Source organism: Zalophus californianus, chromosome 6 (genome assembly GCF_009762305.2).
Source record: "Zalophus californianus isolate mZalCal1 chromosome 6, mZalCal1.pri.v2, whole genome shotgun sequence".
NCBI lineage: Eukaryota > Metazoa > Chordata > Mammalia > Carnivora > Otariidae > Zalophus > Zalophus californianus.
Window position 1 is genome coordinate 77,871,649 of NC_045600.1, and position 20,513 is coordinate 77,892,161.

A 20,513-nucleotide genomic window follows, 5' to 3' on the forward strand; every position below is an offset into this window, starting at 1 on the left:
CAGGCAAGTGGAAATCAAAACCACAGTATCACCTCATACCCGTCAGAATGGCTCAAATCAAAAACACAGTAAACAACAGGTGTTGGCGAGGACGTGGAGAAGAAAAAAACCACCTTGTGCACAGTTGATGAGAATGTAAATTGGTGCAGCTACTGTGGAAAACAGTATACAGGTTTCTAAAAAATTAAAAATAGAACTACCATATGATTCAATAATTCCACTTCTGGGTGTTTATCCAAACAAAATGAAAACACTAATTCAAAAAGATATATATACCCCTATGTCTATTGTAGCATTATTCTTATAGCTAAGATATGGAAGCAACCCAAATGTCCAATGATAGATGAATGGATAAAAAAGATGTGGGGTGTGTGTGTGTGCGTGTGTGTGCGTATACACACACACACAATGGAATATTACTCAGCCATAAAAAAAGAAGAATTAAATCTTGCCATTTGCAACAACATGGATGGACCTAGAGGATATAATGCTAAGTGAAATAAGCCAGTCAGAGAAAGACATATTATTTCACTCATATGTGGAATTAAAGAAACAAAACAAACAAAGAAAAAGACAAACAAGAAAACAGACTATTAAGTACAGAGAACAAACTGGCAGTTGCCAGAGGGGAGGTGAGTGAGGAGATGGGTGAAAACAAAACAAAACAAAAGTGTTGAATTATCATAAAAAAATATAAACATGAATAAACAAACAGGTAAGTTACTTACAACAGTAGAAAACTCAAGTTATACATTAACCTGTGTAAGCTTTCATATGTTAAGGCAAAAGAAAGATAACCTGGGCTCAAGAAAAAAATTGTTTTTGAGATATAGACAATTCCTGAGACAGGTATCAAAGAGATATTCCACTTGAATGAATTAAGGAAAAAATGAAGAGATCACAAATAGGGAAGTTGAAACATAAAATAATTAGTGGTGAGCACCAAAACCTGGTCAGATATATAATTGTGTCAAATAAGTTTTACAAATCAGACTGTTAAATGTAAATGTCAAATTCATTTTTGAAAGAGAAGCAATATATATAATAATAATTAGTAAAAACAACAATATGGGTTCAAACTTCAGGGCCTAGAAAATGGTGGGGGGAATGGATTGGAAAAAGTAAAGAATGACAACAACTAGCATATATACCAAAACGTACAAGCAAAGGATCCAAATTCCTTTAAATTAGAATAAGAACTGTATGAAGATAGCTTTTCAATGTGGAAAATCAGTGGCATTCTCCCAGGCAGAAAAGCAAGATTTGAAGTTAAAACCCCTCAAAGATACCCAGCTCACAGTGAAATTGCCAGACTAGAATGAAATTCCATTAGGTCTCTCTAGACGAGTTTGTAAACCTCTCCTATACAAAGCTAGACAGTAAATGCTTTAGGTTTTGTGAGCCATGTGTTCTCTTTTGCAAACACTCAACTCTTCCACCGTACCAACACAGCAGCCATAAATAAAAAATGAACATGAATAAGCATGAGTATGTTCTAATAAAACTTTATTTACATATTCAGGTGGTGGGCCAGATTTAGCCTCAAGTAGTAGTCTGATGATCTCTGCAGTAGACCGGTAGTTCTTTACTTTAACTTCATATTGGGATTAGAGGCCTGAGGAGCTCTAAAAACACATATGTGCCTCGGTTCCATCCCCAGATATTCTAACTTAATCAGTCTGGGTTACAGCTTGGGCACAGGATTTCTAAAAGGTCAACAGTTGACTCTGATGTGAAGCCAAAGTTAAAAACCATTGTTCTAGAAACTTGACCCAGGTCCTTCATATATGCACCTATTGGGGTGGGGGGGGGGGAAGGAGGCAGAAATGTCTTTATTTGGCTGTGACATTCCCAAATGTACTACCTCAGGCTCTGCTATAAAATATATAAATTAATTGTGAGAGTACCAGAGCACGTAGTCCTGAAAATATTTATATTCATCTCTATTACCAGCTTATAAACTAGTGCATATCAGACCCAACACAACAAATATATTTCTGAAAAAATGCGGCAGGTCAGTTTGAATCAAAGGCCAATCCTCTGTATCCCTGGGATCTAAGGATCCCCAATAGGACTATGTTTCTGGCCTTTCTATGTGCCTACCCCCTTAAATTCCTTATATTGATTAGGAAGAACTGAAAAGATGTTATTGCATTTTTTATATCAATATTTAAAGAATAAGTTAAAGAATGTTTTTGAAAAGATTAGGCTAATCCCTCCCAGAAAAACAAAAAACATTAAAATATTCCATATAGAAAAAGTAGAAAACAAAGAAAAAAGCAGTAAGTCATCAAAAGCTGATGACAAAGTGCACAAAATAAAAAACTGAGAAATAACTTATTATATCATAAACTAGGTTAAAAACATGCCCTCAAAATTTCCAAGAACTGAAATATTTCCTGAGTGTATTATCTGAACAAAATGTGATTGAGCTAGAAATCAATTTAATAAAAGATAAATACAAAACCCTCATATTTGGAAACTAAGTAGTGCATGAAACTAAGCAATGCATATCTAAATAACTTATGGGTTAGAGAATAAATTCAATACAAAGCAGAAAATACTTTGAACTGGTAATGAAAATACAACTATAGCTTCAGTTAAAGGAAAACTTATAGCTTAAACATACCTACTAGAAAACAAGGGTGAAATTTAGTGTATATGTATGCATCAAGTAATTAGAAAGCATTTCATAACATATACAAATATTGAATCATTATGTTGTAGGGGCGGAGCAAGATGGCAGAGGAGTAGGAGACCTGGATTTCGTCTGGTCTCAGGAATTCAGCTGAATGGTATCAAACCATTCTGAACATCTACGAACTCAACAGGAGATCGAAGAAAAGAATAGCAACAACTCTCTGAACAGAAAAGTGACCACTTTCTGGAAGGTAGGACGTGCGGAGAAGTGAATCTGAGGTGATATTCGGGAGGATAGACAGCGGGGGAGGGGGCCTCCATCGGCCGCTTCTGGCAAGTGCTAGAGCCGCGGAGCACAAAATCAGAACTTTTAGAAGTCGGCTCCACTGAGGGACGTCGCTCCAGTGGCTAAGTGGGGGGTGGAACGCTCACGGGACAGTGGGGTCTCAGGACCCTCGGGGTCACAGAAAGACCGGGGGTGCCTGAGTGCGGCAGAGCTCCCAGGTATTGGAGCGGGGAAGCCGGCTGCAGAGACGGAGCTGAGGCGTGGGCTCTCCGCTCAGGGTTGTCATAAACTGTGATCCGTGGCACAGTTCGGCCACTGCTCCTCCAGCAGGGACCAAACAAGTGGCAGAGCCAGGGAGACTCCCCTTCCTCCCACGGGAGGAGCGGCGCGGGAGCACACCGCAGGGATCTGCTGGGTTTGGAGACTCCACACGGGGTTGGGTGCCAGAGATAGAAACGCTCGGTCACAGGCCGGGTGAGCATGGAGTGCGGCCGGAGATCGGGGAGACGGGAGTGACTCCTTTTCTCTGGGGGCGCACTGAGGAGCGGGGCTGAGTTCTCGGCTCCCCTGGGGGGAGATTGGGAGGCCGCAATTTTCATTCTCGTCCTCCAAAGCTGTACCGAGAGCTTGCAGGGAACAAAAGCTCCTGAGAGCAATCCTGGGCAGATTGCTTAGCCTGGACGACAAGGGCGGGTCAATTCTGCCTCGAGCAAAGACATTTGGGAACCACGGCAACAGGCCCCTCCCCCAGAAGATCAGCACCAACAGCCAGCCAAGACCAAGTTTACTGATCAAGGAAAATGGGAGAATTCCAGCGCTAGGGGAATACTGCACATAGAATTAATGGCTTTTTTTACCATGATTCATTAGTCTTTCAAGGTTAATTTTTTTAACAGTTTTTTTTTTTTAGTTTTCTTTTTCCCTTTTTCAACTAACATCTTATCAATCCCTTTTTTAAAAAAACATTTTTATTTTTCATTTTTAGAGTCATATTCTATCCCTTCATAGTAGTTACCCTTATTTTTGGCATATATATATATATATATATATATAGTTATCTCTTTAAAATGTTGACATACAGTTTCTTCTAACAGATCAAAATATACCCTAAATCACTAGTGTGTGGCTTTGTTCTAGTCTCCTGCCTGATCATATTCTCTCCCTTTTTCTTTCTTTTTTAAATCTTCTTCTTTCTTTTTTCAAACAACTTCTTATCAATTCCTTTTATAAAACCTTTTATAATTTTCATCTTTACATTCATATTCCATCCCTTCCTTTTATCAGCCCTTATTTTGTACATATATAAGTCTTTCTTTCTTTAAAATTTTAGGAGGTACTTTCTTCTAACAGACCAAAATACACCCCAAATCTAGTGTGTGGCACTGATCTATGCACTAGCCTGATCATATTTGATCATATTCTGTTTTTTTTTTGTTTTGTTCTGTTTTTGTTTTTATCTTTTTCTTTTTTTCCCTCTTTCTTTTCTCTTTCTTTACCTCTCTTTTCCCCTGGTTTCAGGTCTTTTCTGATTTGATTAGAGTATATTTTCTGGGGATGTTGTTAACCTGTTAGCATTTTGTTCTCTCATTCATCTATTCTCCTGTGGACAAAATGACAAGATGGAAAAAAATCACCTCAAAAAAAGAACAAGAGGTAGTACCGTCTGCCAGGGACCTACTCAATACAGACATTAGTGCGATGTCGGACCTAGGGTTCAGAATCATGACTTTAGAGATACTAGCTGGGCTTGAAAAAAGCGGGGAAGTTATTAGAGAAGCCGTTTCTGGAGAAATAAGAGAACTAAAATCTAACCAAGTCGAAATCAAAAAGGCTTTTAATGAGGTGCAATCAAAAACGGGGGCACTAACTGCTAGGATAAATGAGGCAGAAGAGAGAATCAGCAATATTGAAGACCAAATGATGGAAAATAAAGAAGCTGAGAAAAAGAGAGATAAACAATTACTGGATCATGAGGGCAGAATTCGAGAGAGATAAGCAATACAATAAGATGAAACAACATTAGAATAATTGGGATCACAGAAGAAGGAGAGAGAGGGGCAGAAGGTATATTGGAGCAAAATATAGCAGAGAATTTCCCTATTGTGGGGAAGGAAACAGGCATCAAAATCCAGGAGGCACAGAGAACCCCTCTCAAAATCAATAAAAATAGGTCAACACCCTGACATCTAATAGTAAAACTTACGAGTCTCAGAGACAAAGAGAAAATCTTGAACAGCTCGGGAGAAGAGATATGTAACTTATAATGGTAGAAACATTAGATTGGCAACAGACCTATCCACAGACACCTGGCAGGCCAGAAAGGACTTCATTGATATATTCAGAGCACTAAATGAGAAAAATATGCAGCCAAGAATACTATATCCAGCTAGGCTCTCATTGAAAATACAAGGAGAGATAAAAATCTTCCAGGACAAACAAAAACTAAAGGAATTTGCAAACACAAAACCAGCCCTCCAAGAAATATTGAAAGGGGTCCTCTAAGCAAAGAGAGAGCCTAAAAGCAACATAGACCAGAAAGGAACACAGACGATATACAGTAACAGTCACCTTACAGGCAATACAATGGCACGAAATTCATATCTTTCAATAGTTACCCTGAATGTAAATGGGCTAAATGCCCCAATCAAAAGACACAGGCTATCAGATTGGATTAAAAAACAAGACCCATCGATATGCTGTCTGCAAGAGACTCATTTTAGACCCAAAGGCACCCCCACATTGAAAGTGAGGGGGTGGAAAACCATTTACCATGCTAATGGACAACAAAAGAAACCTGGGGTGGCAATCCTTTTATCAGACAAATTAGATTTTAAAACAAAGACTGTAATAAGAGATGAGGAAGGACACTATATCCTACTTAAAGGGTATCTCCAACAAGAAGACCTAACAATTGTAAATATCTATGCCCCTAACATGGGAGCAGCCAATTATATAAGACAATTGATAACAAAAGCAAAGAAACACATTGACAACAATACAATAATAGTGGGGGACTTTAACACCCCCCTGACTGAAATGGACAGATCATCTAAGCAAAAGATCAACAAGGAAATAAAGACTTGAAATGACACACTGGACCAAATGGACTTCACAGACATATTCAGAACATTCCATTCCAAAGCAACGGAATATACATTCTTCTCTAGTGCCCATGGAACATTCTCCAGAATAGATCCCATCCTAGATCACAAATCAGGTCTCAACCGGTACCAAAAGATTGAGATCATTCCCTGTATATTTTCAGACCACAATGCTTTGAAACTAGAACTCAATCACAAGAGGAAAGTTGGAAAGAACTCAAATACATGGAGGCTAAAGAGCATCCTACTAAAGAATGAATGGGTCAACCAGGAAATTAAAGAAGAATTAAAAAAATTCATGGAAACCAATGAAAATGAAAGCACAACAGTTCAAAATCTTTGGGATACAGCAACGGTAGTCCTGAGAGGAAAGTATATAGCAATACAAGCCTTTCTCAAGAAAAAAGAAAGATCTCAAATACACAACCTAACCCTACACCTAAAGGAGCTAGAGAAAAACCAGCAAATAAAGCCTAAACCCAGCAGGAGAAGAGAAGTAATAAACATCAGAGCAGAAATCAATGAAACAGAAACCAAAAGAACAGTAGAACAGATCAATGAAACTAGCAGCTGGTTCTTTGAAAGAATTAACAAGATTGATAACTCCCTGGCCAGACTTATCAAAAAGAAAAGAGAAATGACCCAAATCAACAAAATCATGAATGAAAGAGGAGAGATCACAACCAACACCAAAGAAATACAAACAATTATAAGAACATATGAACAACTCTATGCCAGCAACTTACATAACCTGGAAGAAATGGATGCATTCCTAGAGATGTATCAACTACCAAAATTGAACCAGGAAGAAATAGAAAACCTGAACAGACCTATAACCACTAAGGAAATTGAAGCAGTCATCAAAAATCTCCCAACAAACAAAAGCCCAGGGCCAGATGACTTCCCAGGGGGATTCTACCAAACATTTAAAGAAGAATTAATACCTATTCTCCTGAAACTGTTCCAAAAAATAGAAATGGAAGGAAAACTTCCAAACTCATTTTATGAGGCCACCATTACCTTGATCCCAAAACCAGAAAAAGACCCCATCAAAAAGGAGAATTACAGACCAATATCCTTGATGAACATGGATGCAAAAATTCTCACCAAAATACTAGCCAGCAGGATCCAACAGTACATTAAAAGGATTATTCACCATGACCAAGTGGGATTTATCCCTGGGATGCAAGGTTGGTTCAACATCCACAAATCAATCAACGTGATACAATATATTAACAAAAGAAAGAACAAGAATCATATGATCCTCTCAATAGATGCAGAAAAAGCATTTGACAAAGTACAGCATCCTTTCTTGATCAAAACTCTTCAGAGTACAGGGATAGAGGGTACATACCTCAATATCATAAAAGCCATCTATGAAAAACCTACAGTGAATATCATTCTCAATGGGGAAAAGCTGAGAGCTGTCCCTCTAAGGTCAGGAACGCGGCAGGGATGTCCACACTCACCACTGCTATTCAACATAGTATTAGAAGTCCTAGCCACAGCAATCAGACAACAAAAAGAAATCAAAGGCATCCAAATCGGCAAAGAGGAAGTCAAACTCTCACTCTTTGCAGATGATATGATACTGTATGTGGAAAACCCAAAAGACTCCACCCCAAAACTGCTAGAACTCATACAGGAATTCAGTCAAGTGGCAGGATATAAAATCAATGCACAGAAATCAGTGGCATTCCTATACACCAACAACAAGACAGAAGAGAGGCAAATCAAGGAGTCAATCCCATTTACAACTGCACCCAAAACCATAAGATACCTAGGAATAAATCAAACCAAAGAGGCAAAGAATCTGTACTTAGAAATCTATAAAATACTCATGAGAGAAGTTGAGGAAGACACAAAGAAATGGAAAAACGTTCCTTGCTCATGGATTGGAAGAACAAACATTGTGAAGATGTCAATGCTACCTAGAGCAATCTACACATTCAATGCAATCCCCATCAAAATAGCATCCAGTTTTTTCAAGGAAATGGAACAAATCATCCTAAAATTTGTATGGAACCAGAAGAGACCCCGAATAGCCAGAGGAATGTTGAAAAAGAAAAGCAAAGCTGCTGGCATCACAATTCCGGACTTCCAGCCTATTACAAAGCTGTCATCATCAAGACAGTATGGTACTGGCACAAAAACAGACACATAGATCAATGGAACAGAACAGAGAGCCCAGAAATGGACCCTCAACTCTATGGTCAATTAATCTTTGACAAAGCAGGAAAGAATGTCCAATGGAAAAAAGACGGTCTCTTCAACAAATGGTGTTGGGAAAATTGGACAGCCACATGCAGAAGAATGAAACTGGACCATTTCCTTATAGCACACACAAAAATAGACTCCAAATGGTTGAAAGACCTACATGTGAGAAAGGAGTCCATCAAAATCCTAAAGGAGAACACAGGCAGCAATCTCTTCGACCTCAGCTGCAGCAACTTCTTCCTAGAAACATCGCCAAAGACAAGGGAAGCCAGGGCAAAAATGAACTATTGGGATTTCATCAAGATAAAAAGCTTCTGCACAGCAAAAGAAGCAGTCAACAAAACCAAAAGACAATCGACAGAATGGGAGAAGATATTTGCTAATGATATATCAGATAAAGGGCTAACATCCAAAATTTATAAAGAACTTATCCAACTCAACACCCAAAGAACAAATAATCCAATCAAGAAATGGGGAGAAGACATGAACAGACATTTTTCCAAAGAAGACATCCAAATGGCCAACAGACACATGAAAAAGTGCTCAACATCGCTCGGCATCAGGGAAATCCAAATCAAAACCTCAATGAGATACCACCTCACACCAGTCAGAATGACTGAAATTAACAAGTCAGGAAACGACAGATGTTGGCGGGGATGCGGAGAAAGGGGAACCCTCCTACACTATTGGTGGGAATGCAAGCTGGTGCAACCACTCTGGGAAACAGTATGGAGGTTCCTAAAACAGTTGAAAATAGAGCTACCATACGATCCAGCAATTGCAGTATGGGGTATTTACCACAAAGATACAAATGTAGGGATCCGAAGCGGTACGTGCACCCCAATGTTTATAGCAGGAATGTCCACAATAGCCAAACTGTGGAAAGAGCCAAGATGTCCATCGACAGATGAATGGATAAAGAAGATGTGGTATATATACACAATGGAACATTATGCAGCCATCAAAAGGAATGAGATCTTGCCATTTGCAACGACGTGGATGGAAGTGGAGGGTGTTATGCTGAGTGAAATAAGTCAATCAGAGAAGGACATGTATCATATGACCTCACTGATATAAGGAATTCTTAATATCAGGAAACAAACAGGGTTGCTGGAGTGGTGGGGGGTGGGAGCGATGGGGTGGCTGGGTGATAGACATTGGGGAGGGTATGTGATATAGTGAGTGCTGTAAATTGTGCAAGACTGTTGAATCACAGGTCTGTACCTCTGAAAAATAATGCAATATATGTTAAGGAAAAAAAAAAGAAGATAGAAGGAGGGGAAGAATGAAGGGGGGTAAATCGGAGGGGGAGACAAACCATGAGAGACGATGGACTCTGAAAAACAAACTGAGGGTTCTAGAGGGGAGGGGGGTAGGGGGATTGGTTAGCCTGGTGATGGGTATTAAAGAGGGCACGTTCTGCATGGAGTACTGGGTGTTATGCACAAACAATGAATCATGGAATACTACATCTCAAAATAATGATGTAATATATGGTGATTCACATAGCAATAAAAAAAATTTAACGTATTATTATGTTGTACACCTGAAACTAGTATAATGTTGTTTATGTCAATTATATCGCAGTTAAAAAAAAGAAGTTAGAAATGATGAACAGCAATTTAAATCCAAAAAGAGTACAAGGGAAGGAATAATAAAGATAGAAAGGAATAAAATAGAATACCAATATGTAATACAGAAAACCAACAAAATCAAAAGACTAATAAAATTGATAAACCCCTATAAGACTGATATAGGCAAGGAAAAGAACAAATTACCAATTGGAATGAAAAAGACATCACTACTGATCCTACAGATGACAGGACAATGAGAAGACATTAGGAATTACTTTATACCTATTATTTTCACAACTTAGAAGAAATGGAAAAATTCTGGGAAAAACAAAATTTATCAAGCTGAAATAAGAAACAGAAAACCTAAACAGTCAATCTAACAAAGAAATTGAATTTCTAATTGAAAACTTCCCCAAAAGATAGCTCCATGTCCAGATGGCTTAAGCAATGAGTACTTCAAAACACTGAAGAAAACATTAATACCAATCCTACAGAAAAACTTTCAGATAATAAAAAAGAAACAACTACAAAGCTTTATGAAGCCAGTGTAACATTATTCACACCTGTCATTACTAGAAAAAAAATTATAGGTCAATCCCTCTTAGGAACATATATGCAAAATTCCTAAACAGAGTAACAGCAAAATGAATAAAGCAATATATGTAAAAGATAATTCATTACAAAATATTACATGCCAATAAAAAGAAATCAAATACTGATTCATGGTATAATATAGATGAATCTTGAAAATACTATTCCAAGTGAAAGAACCCAGTCACAAAAGACCACATATTTTAGGAGTCCATTCACATGAAATAGGCAAATATATGAAGATATAGAATAGGCAAATCTATAAAGATGCAAAGTAGCTTTGTGGGGCCTAGGACTACAGATGTGAAGGGAAGGTTGGGGAAAATGGGAAATGACTGCTAATGCATACAAGTTTCTTTCTGCTGATTATGGTGGTAATTGCACCATCATGTGAATATACTAGAAAACACTGAATTGTACACTTTAAATGTGTGGATTAGATATGTTAATTATATCTCCAAAACTGTTAAAAAATAGTGTACAGTATATAATAGCTTTATGCTCAGAATAAATAGATCTAGAACTCAAAAAAATGGTAGGGGAAATCCAAAAAAAATGAATGTAAAAAGTTCTTTTTAGCTATTCTCAACAATCATATCGGTGGTAGTAGTAGCAGCATTGTTATTCTGAGATTGTTTCATATATTGCTAAATTTTTAATATCTATATTTATTAATATGCTGAATGCTAACATGAGTTTCCTGGAGCAGAACAGATGATTATTACTACTTACATATAGTAAGTAGATAATACCATTCTGGCTCTTCTCTGCGCCAGCTCTTACCCCAGGAGCAAGGTGATGAGAATGAGATGTAATCTTTCAAGTAATTGCATCTACAGAAGGTAAGGAATCCCCAAAAAATAAATCTGCATGTTTACTTAGGAAAAAGGAGACCGTTGTTTCCCCTTCCCTTTGGAGTTTCCTTGAAAATACAAAGGAAAAGACTTGTGTCTTCACACTTTAGAATGCAAAAAAAAAAAAAAAAAATCTCTCTGGGGGTAATAAACATCTCCAAGATCCTGGCCTCATCCCCCCATCTTGAAATACAAACATATACCTCCAGAGAAGTAAATCCCTCTGGAGTTCTCACCGTTCAGTCATACATTACATTGTAATGCTTGTGTTTTAGTCTAGGTCCCAAGTTTCTTTTAAATTAGCTCAGAAAACTCTAACCATGCAGCAATGAAAAAACACAACACATCAGGGAGAGGTCCAGGAGCATGTCCTTCCCTGTCACAGTGGATATACTGCGGCCCAGATTAGCATGTGAGGTCAATTAGAATCATAGCAATGTTCTCCATTTCTTGTCCAACAAAAACAACTCTTCTCATGCACATTCACATTCACAGTGACTGGGGTGGTGACCAGAGCATACTGTTCAATAAATTCTTGATTCCATCTGGTTTGAGAATATAACTATATCCCAGACATCACAGTACAGGCTTTAATAGTCATTGGATTCCAGATGTCATTATGCAAGAAGCTCTCTTCAGGACAACACAGTGTCATTCCGTTATCCGTCCAATCTCAACCAATGTACCATGGGAAGGACAAATCCCCTTTATATCTCTCGTACCTTGGCCATTAGAAAACAAGCATAAAGGCCACACTGTCCAGTAATGTCCCACCATAATCTAGACCAACCACAGTATTTCCATAGTTGGCATCCTTAGCGTGGCTTCTGATACTCCTGATCATTGATCTTTAAAAACATCAAATGCCATAATGATTAGAATATTAAATAGTCTTTCCTGGGCAAGGATACAAGTCATCTTCCTGCACTGTTGACGGATATGATGTTCCATTAAAGTAAGTACTCTTATTAGTCCAGTCATTTAAAGCTTTGTTGTCCCTCCAGGGCCATTTCTAGATGCAGCCAGTCTCCTGGAAGAGGGCTCCCTCTAGTGTCTCTATTTGGACTAGCAAGTCCTCTTCATCACGATGAGCTTTCAGGAGCGTTATTTTGGTCTGATATAGTACCCCAAATCCCTGCAGAACATCTGGCACAGAGAAGGCAAGAGCAATCAAGCTACAACATGGGTTATTACCATAGTATATTAGTAATATCTGTGCAATTTAGGAAAACTGCACACAAAAATAACGAAGTCCAATGAGGTCATCAATAGGTATATTATACCAAATACAGCTCTGCCTGGGTGTCATAGGTTTTCTGTAAGTGTATTTTGCATAACTCCACAAAGGAGTTATCAGTAATATTGATTCATTATATCTCCTCCAAATCTATCTCCCTCAAGGGTGGTGTTTCCTTAAATAAATTCCACTTTCACTGACATATTCTGTATTCAAAGGACTACACCAAGTTACGGCAGGCAACAGAAATCTGTTTACCATTATACCTAGGTAGATGTCTTAGCAACATACTGTTTTGATTTATGCCTACAAAGTCTACTGTTCAGAGTCTCCCACTATATAATTCATTAGTAATTATCAAGTCAGCAGAAGCATGATCAGAATGGTAACTATTGCCTTTAAACCAGTAACTGAATGGTAACTGCAATAAACTACCCCTACATTGAGTCATCAAGTGGCACTCTGTCATTTAGTTGCTCCAAATTATCCAGGTGGAATCTTTAGGTAGAGCTTGTACATCAGCAACTTCCCTTCTCTGCAAAAACAGGTCCTGAGTTTCTCTTGACATCAGTTAAGTAGTCAGCATCAGATCCGAGAGGGATACATAAAATTCTCTAGCTCGGAGGTCCTGGCACAGAGGTCACATGATTGTACCCCTCCATGGAATTGTAATCCACTTATAGGTGCCTTTCTATCTCCTATGATTCCCTCCATTTCCGTTTATTACCTGTTTGACCCATATATATCCTTTCCCCTATGATTGGTCTTTCTGGGTCTGTAGATGTGTTATAAATCCACAGGGCCAGTAAAAACAGCAGCCTTGTTAACACATCTCCTTGGAGTCACTCCCAGGCTGATATAGAATTTGACAGATAAAGAATCACAGGACACATGGCCCTCTGTTTACAGACAGACCTTAATTTGCCTACACAGGTGAAGCTATGACATAACCTTAAAGAGTCTTTAAGAATATGCACTGTCAAACCTGGTGGTGTTAATACTGTACTTAGTGCATTGATAATACTTTCCTTTGATACATGTAACTTTAAAGTCAGCCCTGGAGCCACCAGATCAAGCAAGACAAAAGAAAAACCATGAAATAGGAAAAAATATATAGTTGTGTACTTGCACTGTGCCCCATTATTTCATTCCCACCTCCTAATCCTAGAAACCTTTCCAGCAGAGTCTTGGCATTACTTCCTTTTATAGAAAACCATTTAATTAGTTGAACTAACCCTTAAATCTTTTTCTTTTTTTTAGCCAGTCATTTTAATTAACTAGTGCATCAATTGCCCATTACAATTTTCCGTGACACCACTGTTCTGAGAGTGTTAATATTGTTATGTCCATAAAATATTTTTTGTCCATTTCTGTGTATTTGTAGCAGTAAAATATATTTCTCTAATTCCTGTGGTCAGAGAGTATACTTTGCCTGATTTCAGTATAATTACATATACTGAGATTTGTTTTATGATCCACAATATGGTCTATCTTGGTGAATGGTCCATGTGCACTTGGAAAGACTATGTAGTTTGCTGTTAATGGATGGAGTATAAGTGCCAAGTAGGTCAAATTGGTCGGTAGTGTTGTTCAAACTTCCTATATTCCTAATGATTTTCTGTCTACTTGGTTTAACTATTACTGAAAAGAGATGTTGAAAGTTCCATGTATAATTATGGATTTGTCCATTTCTTTTTGTATCAGTTTCATGTTGTATATCTTAAAGTCCTGTTATTGGTATATTAATCTTTAAATTGTTATGCTCTCTTGATAAACTGACCCCTTATCATGATGAAATGCCTCTCTTTATCCCTAATAATATTCACTGTTCTAAGGACTACTTTATCCGATGTTAATATAACCAGTTCAACTCTTTTAATTAGTATTACCATATCTCTATTCTTTCCATTTTAACGTATGTTTCTATAATTAAAGCACATTTCTTATAGAGAGCATATAGTTGTTGGGCCTTAGTTTTTTGTTTTTTATTCAAATCTGAAAATTGCTCCCTTTTGTTTGGAGGTGTTGAGATCATTTACATTTAATATAATTATTAAAATGATTATGTCTAAATCTACCATCTCACTTTTTGTTTTCTCTTTGTCTCATCTGTTTTATGCTCTTTTTTTTTTATCCTTTCTTGTCTTCTTCTGGATTATCTTACAATAATTCAATTCCTTCTCCACTACTGGCCTATTACCTATACTGTTTTTTTTAAAAATAGTTTCTTTATAGTTTACATTTTACAACTTTAAGTTATCACAGTCTACCTTCAAACAATATTATACAATATCATGTATAATTTAAGAATCTTATACACTATACTTTCCCCATTCTGTTATTTGTGCCACTGCAATTATATATTTTACTTCCCATTTGCTACCAACCCCACAACACACTTCTTTTTTGCTTTAAATAATTTAATACATTGTTAAAGAGATTCAAAAAGTTAAAATAGATTTAGAATTTATCTACTCTATTTATTATTTTACTGCTCTTTATCCTTTATAAGATTAAATTTCATCAATTATTATTTTCCTTCTGTCCAAAGAACTCTTTAATATTACTTATAATGCAGATCTGCAGGTGATGAATTCTCTCAACCTTTGTACATCTGAAATGTCTTCATCTGATCTTCATTTTGAAATTTAACTGAGCATAAAATTCTTGGTGATTTTTATTGATTTTCATCACTTTAAAGATGTCTTTTCATTATTTTCCAGTTTACATCACTTTAAAGATGTCTTTTCATCATCTTCCAGTTACTTCTGAAGCAAAGTCTGCTGACATTTTTATCTTTACTTACTGTATAAAATTAATCTTTCACACTGGCTGCTTTTAGGACTCTTTCTTTACCACTGGTTTTCAGCAATTCAGTTATGATGTGCTTTGTGATCTTCTTCATATTTCTTCTGTTTGGGGTTCACTGAAATTTTGGATCTGTAAATTTATGGTTTTCATCAAATTGGGAAAATATTTTGGCCATTATTTCTTCGAATATTTTCTCCATTCCCTCTCCTGAGACTCTAACACTTGTTAGGTTGCTTGATACAGTCTAAGAGCTCGCTAATGTTGTCTTAATTATTTTCAGTCCCCCTTTTTTCCCTCTATGCTTCATTTTTGACAGTTTCTATTTGTCTTTGGGTTTACTCATCTCTTCTGCAATGTCTAATTGCTGTACATGGTTCACTTCAGATAATGCATTTTTGAAGCTGTATTTGGGCCTTTTATATCTTTTATTTTCCTTGTCATAATCATAATTCTACTTTTTTTGAGCACACTGAGCATACTTATAAGAGCTGTTTTAACTTCCTTGCAAGCTAATTCCAAATCTGGGTCTATTCTGATTGATTTTCTCAGTATCAATCAAATGTTCTTGCTTCTTTGCATGCCTGATAATTTAGATGCAAGGCATTGTGAATTTTATATTACTATGTATTAGATTTTATAGTATTCCTTTAAATAGTTTAGGATTTTGTAGAATTACTATATGATCCAGTAATTGCTCTACTGTGTATTTACTCAAAGAATATGAAAACACTCATTTGAAAAGATTTATGCACCCCTTGCTTATTGCAGCATTGTTTACAATAACCAAATCATGGAAGCAGACCAAGTGTCCATCCACAGATGAAGATATATACATATATGTGTGTGTGTGTGTGTATTCTGTATATATATAGTATACACACACAATGGAATATTACTCAGCCAGAAAAAAGAATGAACTCTTGCCATTTGCAACAACATGGATGGGCCTAGAGGATATAATTCTAAGCAAAATAGTCATAGAAAGACAAGTACCATATGATTTTTCACTCATATGTGGAATTTAAGAGACAAAATAAATGAACAAAGGAAAAAAAAGAGATTAAAAGAAAGACTACTAACTATAGAGGACAAACTGATGGTTATCAGAGGGGAGGTGGGTGGGGGTAGGGGGTAGGACAAAATAGGTAAAGGGGATTAAGAGTACACTTATCCTGATGAGCACTAAGTAAGTATAGAATAGTTGACTATATTGTACACCTGAAACTAATATAACACTATATGCTAACTATCCTGGAATTTAAAAAAAAATGGAAAAAAATAGTTTAGGATTTTGTTCTGGCATGAGTTATTTATTAGATCAGGTTCATAGCAGCCTTTAGTCTAAGGCTCATGACTACTAAGGCACTAGCTGTTTGAGGACTCTGCTTGAGGTAAATCTACATTTACTGACATAGAAAAAATCCCTAAGACATACTGCTGAGTAAAAAAGTCAAGTTGTCAACCGGAGTTGACATACAGAGTATAATACCATTCATGTAATATTAAAAAACCCCATAAAACAATCATAGTATTTCTACTCATACAAATATACACACCAAAAAAAAAAGTGTGATCTAGAAAGATGATCTGTTATTACTCTGGTACATATTTCTGGGAAAGGGAGTGGCTGGAGGGAAAGGAGAGAACAGAAACACATGGAAACTTTATCTATAAAAATTTAACATGTGCCAAGAATATTTTCATGTAATACTCATACAATTAAAAAAAAGTATTTCTAAAAGTCAGGACTGTTCTTAAATACAATGTGTACATGGTTCTTTAAATAAGTCTAAACCCAGAAACTTCTTAAAACACTAAGCTGTTAATGTGCAGATTTCACGAGTTCACTGATGCCTATAAGAGACCAAGGTTATGTGACACAATTATCAGAAATACATTTTTTAAAGATTTTATTTATTTTTTTGACAGAGAGAGAGAGTATGCAAGCACACAAAAGCAGGGGGGAGCAGCAAAGGGAGAGGGAGAAGCAGGCTTCCTGCTGAGCAGGGAGCCTGATGCAGGACTTGATCCCAGAACCCTGGGATTATGACTTGAGCTGACGGCAGATGCTTAACTGACTGAGCCACCCAGGTGCCCCCAGAAATACATTTTTATTCATCCATGTAGAACTGACTCTTTTCTAAGACCACTCTATAACTAATGCGCCACAGAATTCTGCTGAATCCCTCTCCCTATGGAAAGGTCCTATTGTCCCACTTTTTGATTAAAAGCCTTCCTGAAAATTTTAAATAGGCGGGGAAGAAATCTTGGAAACCTACCTCACATCATTTATGTTTCTGCGTCCTTAGAAATAATGTCCCACTCAATAAACCATTCCTTAACACTGTTCTCAAGAATAACTTTTTCTTTGCACAATTTTAGGTAATCAATAGAAACTATGTGCTATAAATGTTAAAATCAGATCTATACTTTTGCCATTGGAATGATGAAGACAAATTAGCTCAGTTTTACACTTCATCCAAAAGTTTAACACAGTTAAACGCCATCTCTAACCCCTCCATAGAGGCAAACACACATCCACACAAATGAAAAAAATACACAGTATCAGTTACACTATAAGAAAGGTGTCAGCAAGGTTATATCTTACGGCTCTTTCTTTCTAATGAGATAGGTTCTCTGGGTTCTAATCCATTCTATTGTCCACTCCATTTAGGTAAAAGTGACAGAATGTGTACTGTCCAGTGAGGTGTCACATGACCTTCATTACAGAAGTAGGCAATCTTAGAAAATCCAAAAGAAAGAGTAACAAACAAAGAGAAAGCAAGAGAGCATACTCTGTATAGATTTATGTAGAAACTCACAGGACAAATATATCTATAGTGAGAACTTCAATCATAAGGGTTGCTGAGCAACCTGTTCTCAAAAATGAGAATACCCCATCTCGTTCTTTTTCTTGTTAACAGCTGAGGAGATCAACTTCAGGTTCTCAATATAGCACTTTCCACTAAAGACAACATTTCACCTTCAACAAGGAAAGAGTAGCTTCGTGTTTACCAAGGAGAAATATTATGGGATCTTTCTTTTAATGTTGTTTAAAATGTGAATTTGTTTCAAAATCTTCCACAGCTTGAGACCTCGTTATTTCTGAGATCAGCAATGTAAACTTGCAAATGAGGTACACGATTTAGGCTTTGAGAAACCTGAGGCTCCAGGGCATTTACTGTAATAGGTTCATGAAATAAATGCATTGAGCTCAAACCCTATGGTTTCTTGAAAGTGAATATAATTATAAAAATTCAAAACAACAAATTAAGTGTGTTCGTATGTAATATCCATATTTGAATCACATTACCTACCACCTGCCTGTTGTGTCTATGCTAACTGATCAAATGACATTCTCTCAAAGATAATTTTCTTACCATCCCCAACAAAAACCTACTACTCTGCTTATTTCTGACACCACAAAGCCAATCATTCTATTTTAGCGTAGTCAAAATATGTTTAAAAAATATATGAAAAAAATCACATGGTGTTCCAAATACAGATTTTAAGAAGCTTCGAAAAAAAGAAAAAGAAAAAAGAAAAAAAGAAAGAAATCAACCTACTTTTCCTGTTTCCTATGAACCTGGGTTCCAAATCCTATAAAAAGAACTTAAATCGAAGGACCAAAATATAATAACAATTTTAGAGACAGCTGTACATTTAAAAAAGAAAATGATGAGGATCACTTGTAATCACTTTGGTAAATGGTCAAAAGCCCATTTGAAACTTCCCCCTACTCAATTTGTTCAGTTGTGACTCCACATTTTTATATTCTAAATTAGTCTTCCTTTTCTGTTGTAACTGCATATTAGTGAATACAGATTATCTATGTGGTAACAGACAGCTCCCTTGAAAGTCTGGCTACATACCCAAAGCTGCTACTTTGATGATGATTGCTTGAATGTTAGATGATATCATCTCTCGGAGCAAATCTTCCTGGTTTCTCTGCCAAAGGTAAGCTAAAGGCTGGAGATTAAGCCTTTTACACCTATAAAATAAAAAGAAAAAAATCAGATGATATCTTGACATTCTATACTTGGATCCACAGCAATTACTTTGATTCTAAACATAATGCTCCTCTCAAGGATTTTAGCATTTAAAATGCTTAAAAAACATGTTTTGCATAATGACGTTTATATATACAACATAAACATATTTAATTTCCACAGGCTATGCATAAACAGATAAAAATGAAATCTCCAAGCAGATTAGAAATATTAATTTTAGTAAGACTCTAAGTTTAGAAATCTATGCTAAAAAGCTTCCAAATGCCGATGGATGGTTATTCCTGCTCTTAGAACTTCCTTGGGTATCAAAATTGTGAGGCATATGCAAAACAGGCAAATCAATTTATCCTAATAAAATGATCATATATTGATTAACTTTACAATACCTATGGTTACATGCACTATTCTTCTCTAACTCTGACATTTTTAAAAAGAGTTTGACTTTGAGTGAAAAATAATAATAAGAACAAAAAGTACAATATATTGAGCACCAAATATGCTGGAGGCATTGTATTACATACTTTACATTACGGTGCAATAGAAAGAATATAGGTTTTGGAGTCAAGACAAATCTGGATTTGAAACCTCCTCTGGCACTCACTAGCTGCATGACTTTGACAGGTCAACTAAACTTGAGATCTTTAGTTTCCTAGTTCATAAATCGGAAAAAAAATATCTCCTTTCAAAGTTCTTGAGAAGATTAAGAAATTAGAAAGTGAAGTCATCCTTTACTCCTTTTTTTTTTCTCCTTCACATTTCTTACCCAATCTACCATAACACACAACATGATCATTCTTCATCAATACCACTGTTAACACTCAGGTCTGAGTCACCATTATCTTTCATGTCCATATCCCCCTAACTTCTTTCCTTGCTTCTGTCTTTGCCCTTTTAAAATCAGTTTTCAATGCAGCAATCAGTGTGATCCTTTTAAGACATAAAATGGATCATGGGATTCCTCGGCTCAAACTCTCCCCATCACTCCTTGTAAATCCTTGCAATAGACCTACATGGATCTCACTCTGGTTAGCTCTCATAGCTCATCTCCTACTGCTTTCCCTTCACTCCAACCCACCACCACTGGCCTGCTCACTCTTGTCTAATATACCAGCCATGCTTCCTACCTTCTTCACTTGTTTCATGCCTTTGCTTAAATGTCACTTTCTCAAGGAGGACTATAATGATTAAAAGT

General features: G+C 36.6%; 1 protein-coding gene across 6 annotated transcripts in view; it reads right to left on the reverse strand.

The window, feature by feature from the left end:
- The window catches only part of DPH6 (diphthamine biosynthesis 6), a 197,008-nt gene that overhangs the window by 66,256 nt on the left and 110,239 nt on the right, over positions 1 to 20,513 (reverse strand). For all 6 annotated transcript variants that reach the window (XR_003515801.2, XR_003515803.2, XR_003515805.2 and 3 more), the window contains one exon: positions 19,184 to 19,302. Coding sequence is in view for 2 of the 6 variants with exons in the window: in XM_027571277.2 (XP_027427078.1) it covers positions 19,184 to 19,302 (119 nt within the window). In the remaining 4 variants the exon portion in view is untranslated. The remainder of the gene's footprint in view (positions 1 to 19,183; positions 19,303 to 20,513) is intronic.